Here is a 6,000-nt window from a genome sequence, read left to right as displayed (position 1 = left end):
TTTATATATATGCCATCTTTCCTCATAGGCGTTCACCCAAAAGCCAAAAGAATGTCCCAAACCCTTCACTGGCGACTATAATTAGCTGTTAAGTCAAAGGCAGTAGACGGAAAGTCCATTTCGCACTTTCAAAGAGCCATCCAATAAAGGGCATTTAAAAGTAAAATCTCTTTTTTTTTATGGAATATTGCAGTATTATAGATGATTCATCCATGCACATCTTTTTTTAATCCATGTGCCCTTGTAATCTTTAATCAAAATTCCCCTCCCTCTTCCAGCGACATCTCTTTTCTTCACCGATGACGTGTTTACTGGTACAGGGGCGGGACAACCTGTCACTCACATGAGATCACTGCAATAGAAAACCACAACCATCCAATCAATTCCCGATGAACAAAATCAAGTCCTGCCCTACTGTACATTTTTTTTCTTGTTCAAGAAGCCTTTCACTCAGATATACAGTAGGCTACGTATGTCACAATATGGAAGAAAAGACTATCACAACTTCCGTTTCATGCCGACCTTAACCAGCAAAGCTTTGAATCGTTAAACACTGCAGATAAATGACAAGCTATTCTCTTGTCTTTGGCGAGGATTCATTGACTTATTATGATAAATCCTTATTAGTGATAAATAATCGCAGTTGACCATTTATTGCATTCCATTATTTCAGCCACCTGTTTCTAGAAATGCAGGCATTTTACATGACGTCAGGTTCATGTCCCCCTGCAATATTTACATCATTCTTGCAAACTAAGCCTAATTATGTTTTCACACAGTGTGCAGCTTAATATATCAGATGATTTCGTGCATTAATCTGTGCCAGACATGATGATGGTGATGATGTGACATCCCTACAGAGGTAACACCAGTGAGTCCTCAGAATGACAAGTATATATATTCCTAAACTCAAATGCTCAAAGCATGACACATCATAAAAGTGTCCAAAGCCCACCTAAAACCAGCCACAGCTTGGTGAAACAGAGAGACCATTTAACTAAGTCCTTCTTGAATGCTCACTGATAAGTATCCTTCCATTTGAATTGTAGTTACACAAAAGCAAGAGCAGTTACTGACCTCCTGTCAAAAGTTGCATTTATCCTTTGCCCTAAAACCTATTAGTTAAGCATAGTATGGTGAGTCAGCTTGACTCCTTGTTTGTTCGCGCTTTGATTAACTCATCCGTCTCCGGATCATTTACCATGTGGGTTGGAGCGCGTAACGGGGGCACGTGCGTTCGTTTATGCCTCGCTCCTCAGGAGCGCACTGCCTCCGCCAGAGACAGAAGTCAGTCCGCAGAGCTCTGCCATCTGAAGTTTCTCACTGCCTTTGCTTCGGAATTTCGTTTCGGACAAACGGGAATATCATATAAAGGAGCATTGCTTTAGTAAACCGGACGTTTCAATTCTGCGTCCTTTGCGATAGTAGAACATCAGCATTGGGAATATGCGTCTGTCCACCCGAAACCACCACGAGTAAACGGTTCCTACGGAAACCTGGGGTTTAGTTCCCATCCTGAGCGGAATAGAGAACTTTTCCCTCTGTATATGAGGCTTTGGATTATTTAGACTGGAAAAAAAGAATCATGGTCCGACAAACGCTGGATACAATTTGGGATTTTTAAGGTCATAGAGCGTTTAGAGCAACATCGGTATTTTAAGAGGACTGAGAATACAGTAATTTGGAGGGAACATATGACAGCACGAGCGGCACCCTTTAACGCACGCGGACTCCCTATCAGAAACAGAAACATGTATATCTATATCTACGGCTTTCTGCTCTTTTTAGGTAAGTTTTTGTTTAAATTTACACCCTTTTTTGCGAGATTTTGCTTTTTTTTCCCTTTAGTCTCCTCATGAAATTTAATTCAGTTTATTCTTCAGTTTCATTGTAGGCTATTTATATTTACTTTTCTCCAGTAACAACGTTAATAATGTGGCAGAATTACATTAGCTGTATTTTAACACCATAATAGTTTATGAAGTTCCGTGAAATTAAGGTGAGGTCAAGTTCGATAACGAAAAGAAAGCAACGATATGTGTTACATTTCATTTTTAATTCATGGCAATCGGAATTAAAGACATAAAAACTTATCATGTCATGGTACTCGCGTATTTAAATGAATGATGCTGCAAGTTACATGAGCTGCGTTTCATTCCTTCTGAATGAAGATAACTGATCACGTTATATTATAGTTTTAAATGGCATCTAATTAGTATCCTATAGTTCTCACTCATATACAGTAATCCAACTCATTACGAGTCAGTGTATAGAAAATGAATCACAGTAAAGTAAATGATAAAGCTGAGAATTATCAAGGTCACTTTGTGGATTTATCACTGGCCATTCATTTCACACTGACAAGATTTGATCCATTCTGCACACCATATGATGAAAATTAGGTTGATTATTTAAACAGTCTGTATAAGATATTAATCATTTAGACATTTTGAAATAGATATTCAACCTCCAGTTATGCCTTACATTAGTTGCAGTGTAATAATATAAGCACTGATGTGGAACTGCCTGGAAGTATTACTACAGTAAGCAGTATTAATCTGTAATAAAATGTAATGTAATATACTATATTCCTGATTTTCGTCTTTTCACACATTTGCATTCTTAGAGCATCTCCCAGCATTTCTCAGTCTCAGTCTTTTTATTTAAAAAAAAAAAACAAAAACAAAAAAAACATGCAAAGCATTCATCAGTGATTCGCTTTCCAAGGGTGTGTCTGAATCTTTCATTCTGGTTCTTCTCACTGATATTCTCTGAACAGTTTTAAGAAAAAAAAAAAAAAAAAAAAAGATTGGTAAGTATTCTGATGTATTTACACCTGTAGGTGTCACTGGTGGGTTGCACCTCCGTTATAATGACCCTATGACCAAAACATACATTTGCATACATGTACAAAAAAAAAAAAAAAAAATCTCTGTCACTCTCACACAAATAGGATGAAGTGGAATTAAGCAAAGGCATTTTTAGTAGTAAATTAATGTGTAAGTGTAAAGCTACTAATTATACCACTAATTAAATTCATTTCTCACAAATACTAAAAAAAGACTGTCACTTACTGATGACTCATGTCATGCTAATTAGAAGTCTTTTGTGCGATGCATATGATATTTTACTCTTCGAGGCATGTATTTTGTACTTTGACACCATTCTGAGCTGTCAAGTGATCCTTGTGAGTCATTAAAATTATCTCACAATCATCTGGTCATTGCCCCTGGCTTGATGGTCTCTAAATTGCACTCTTTGGCTGTATTAGTCATTGAGTACAATTACTTTATTTTATAATGAAAAAATGAGTCAGTGATGTCTTTCTGGATCAATTTGTCATAGTTTAAGATTTGTTAAACTTCTATCCTGTTATAATTAAATAGTTGTGTTTGTGGGACATTTCTCAGTCTATATGTAAAAACATACCTGAACCTCCATTCCTCTCCACCCTTCTTCATAGATGAGCTAGTGTTCTCCATGTCGGGCTCTTCTGCTCTCTCTGAGTCTGGGCACCAAGACTCAATGGACTGTTTAAGAGCCACCGAGAAGTGTAACCAGGACCAAAAATGCAGCCATCGCTTTAGGATCATGAGGCAGTGTCTGGCAGGCAAGGACAGGAACACCATGTTGGCCAATAAGGATTGCCAGGTAGCCCTGGAAGTGTTGCAGGAGATGGATCTGTTTGACTGCCGCTGCAAGAGGGGAATGAAGAAGGAAATGCAGTGTCTGCAGAGTTACTGGAGCATCAACATAGGCCTGACTGAAGGTAAGAGCTTTTGGGGATTATGGATCAATGGATAAGATAGTCGGATAGATACACATGATTGATCCCAGAAAGGCAGTAGTCACACATTTAACTCCAGTTAATATTTCTCAGAGTAGATTTATTTTATGGTCATTTTCGGTAGACACCATAGTCTTGCCTACAACAAAACTACTGAACATTGAACTGAACTGAACATTTTAAGTAAATGTGGCATTTACAAAGAATTGTGTGTATATATCCATTTAAAGATTGGTGTTTTTTTGGTTTCTACAAAAATACTGAGCAGCACAAACTTTTTAAACAATGATAATAATAAGATATATATATATATATATATGAGCACCAAATCAGCATATTAGAATGATTTCTGAAGGATCATGTGACACTGATCACAGAAATACATTATATTTTAAAATATATTAAAATAGAAAAGATTTAATAATATTTTACTCAATTACTGTTTTTATGATATTTTTGATCAAATAAAAACAGTCTTGGTGAGCATAAAATATCTTACCGACCCTAACCATTTGAATGGTAGTGTACTTTATACAAAGTTCTGTCATGAAACTCTAGATGGCACAGGCTAATAGGTCCTTTAACTCAACCTGCTCGTAATCACATTGTTATCTATAGGGCATAGCGGATTGGTTCCTGCTGTATCAGTAGCCAATGAGCTTGCATGCTCAACCTTCAAAATGCTTGGGTATAGAGATGCATCGATACTAAATTTCTCCACTAATACTGATAGCCGATTCTTCAGAGTGATATCTGCCGATACCGATAACGATAGTTTGGGGGTTCTGCCTTTTATACCTTCTTTTCATAATAATTTCATAATAATTCATAATTAATCATTATATTTTTAATTATTATACTGTATTTTGAAAGAAATGCAAATAAAAACTTTATTCTCTCCATTTCATTAACTTGTTTTAGAGTAACTGGTATCAGTTATAAACAAAAACATTACTCAAATTAATATTAACACACATTAACTAAATTCTGAAGATTAAATTAATATTTCTTAACTTTCTGAATGTTATTAATTCATATAAGTACTAATAATATTGAACATCAAACTGGTCTCTTAGCATTTTCTTTACACAAAGCACAAATGCTGTGCATTTTCTTGCCCTCTTTTGATTGACAGGATATATCGGCCCTGACTATCGGCTGTTTTTAAACTATCAGCCAATAGCCAATAGTGTGAAAATTAGCTTTTATTGGCCGATACTGATTATTGGCCGATATATCGGTCCGTCTCTACATGGGTAACATGTGCCTTAGCAGTGCAGCGTGATTTCAGAAACCCTCCACCTTCGCCAGCTCCACCTGCTATGGGTAATTCATGTACGCTATATTGTACAGCAGCAGCATAGCAGATCTATTCCACTAAGACCAAACATATCAACATTGTCATACCCATTACCATGCCAAACACTTTGAGAGTCGTCATGACAGAAATATACATACAGATAAATAATGAAATATTTAAAAACTATTTGAAATCATAAAATAGAATGATAATGATGAAAAATAGAATGTATTGTAAAATTATTCTAATTCTAAGAAGCTTTTTAGCTAGCTGTCTGAATCCACTGTTAAAGAAAACAAATTTGTGAAGTTACTATAACATCCCCATGTGACAGCTAGCCCCAGTCTCTCCTCTGTCACAGAGTGCACAAAGTACTTCACTATTCATTTATATAGTGCAAAGTAGAGTCCAGTGGCAGTAGATGGGATGTGCATTAGCTGGTAGTGCTGTCAGGCCCATGAATGAGAGAAAACTGTCCTTGTGTACTGACATTACTCCTCACTGGGGTAACAGCCAGAAGTAATGCGGCATGGGCGGGCGCAGGAGGAGGGTGAGGACGCGCCATTGTGGTGTCATGTTGGCATGAGCTGAATATATATGACTTGATCAGCTTTGGCCAAACACCTCAATGTGATGCTGCCATGCAGGCTCATCTTCTTCGTTTCTGCAGCTGCACTAAAGCAAACACAATCCAGTTTGCATTTTTAGTTTCACTCAACATTCCTTTTTCTGCTGGAATGTAATTTCTGATTTGTAGTCAAGAAAGATTTTGATGCATGGAAGTGTTTCCAGTATTCTCATAACTGATGCATTTTTTCCATTAATATATAATGGTTTCATAATATATTCACAATATTTTCCACTGAATTAGAAAGCACTGTGATAAGCCTATAGTTGGAAATCGTTTTGGACC

At 36.7% G+C, this 6,000-nt stretch overlaps 1 protein-coding gene across 2 annotated transcripts in view; it reads left to right on the top strand.

Moving 5' to 3' along the window:
* Window positions 1-1,204: 1,204 nt before the first annotated feature.
* The window catches only part of gfra2a (GDNF family receptor alpha 2a), a 92,460-nt gene continuing 87,664 nt past the window's right edge, over window positions 1,205-6,000 (top strand). The window contains exons 1-2 of one of the 2 annotated variants that reach the window (XM_051904586.1): window positions 1,205-1,788; window positions 3,464-3,769. In XM_051904586.1, the coding sequence (XP_051760546.1) occupies window positions 1,695-1,788; window positions 3,464-3,769 (400 nt within the window). In that variant the 5' untranslated portion in view covers window positions 1,205-1,694. The remainder of the gene's footprint in view (window positions 1,789-3,463; window positions 3,770-6,000) is intronic. The other variant, XM_051904585.1, reaches the window with a different exon arrangement.

This window comes from Ctenopharyngodon idella, chromosome 8 (assembly GCF_019924925.1).
Source record: "Ctenopharyngodon idella isolate HZGC_01 chromosome 8, HZGC01, whole genome shotgun sequence".
Taxonomy (NCBI): Eukaryota; Metazoa; Chordata; class Actinopteri; order Cypriniformes; family Xenocyprididae; genus Ctenopharyngodon; species Ctenopharyngodon idella.
Note: the sequence above shows the minus strand (reverse complement) of the source record. Positions and strands in the feature narration are given on the sequence as shown.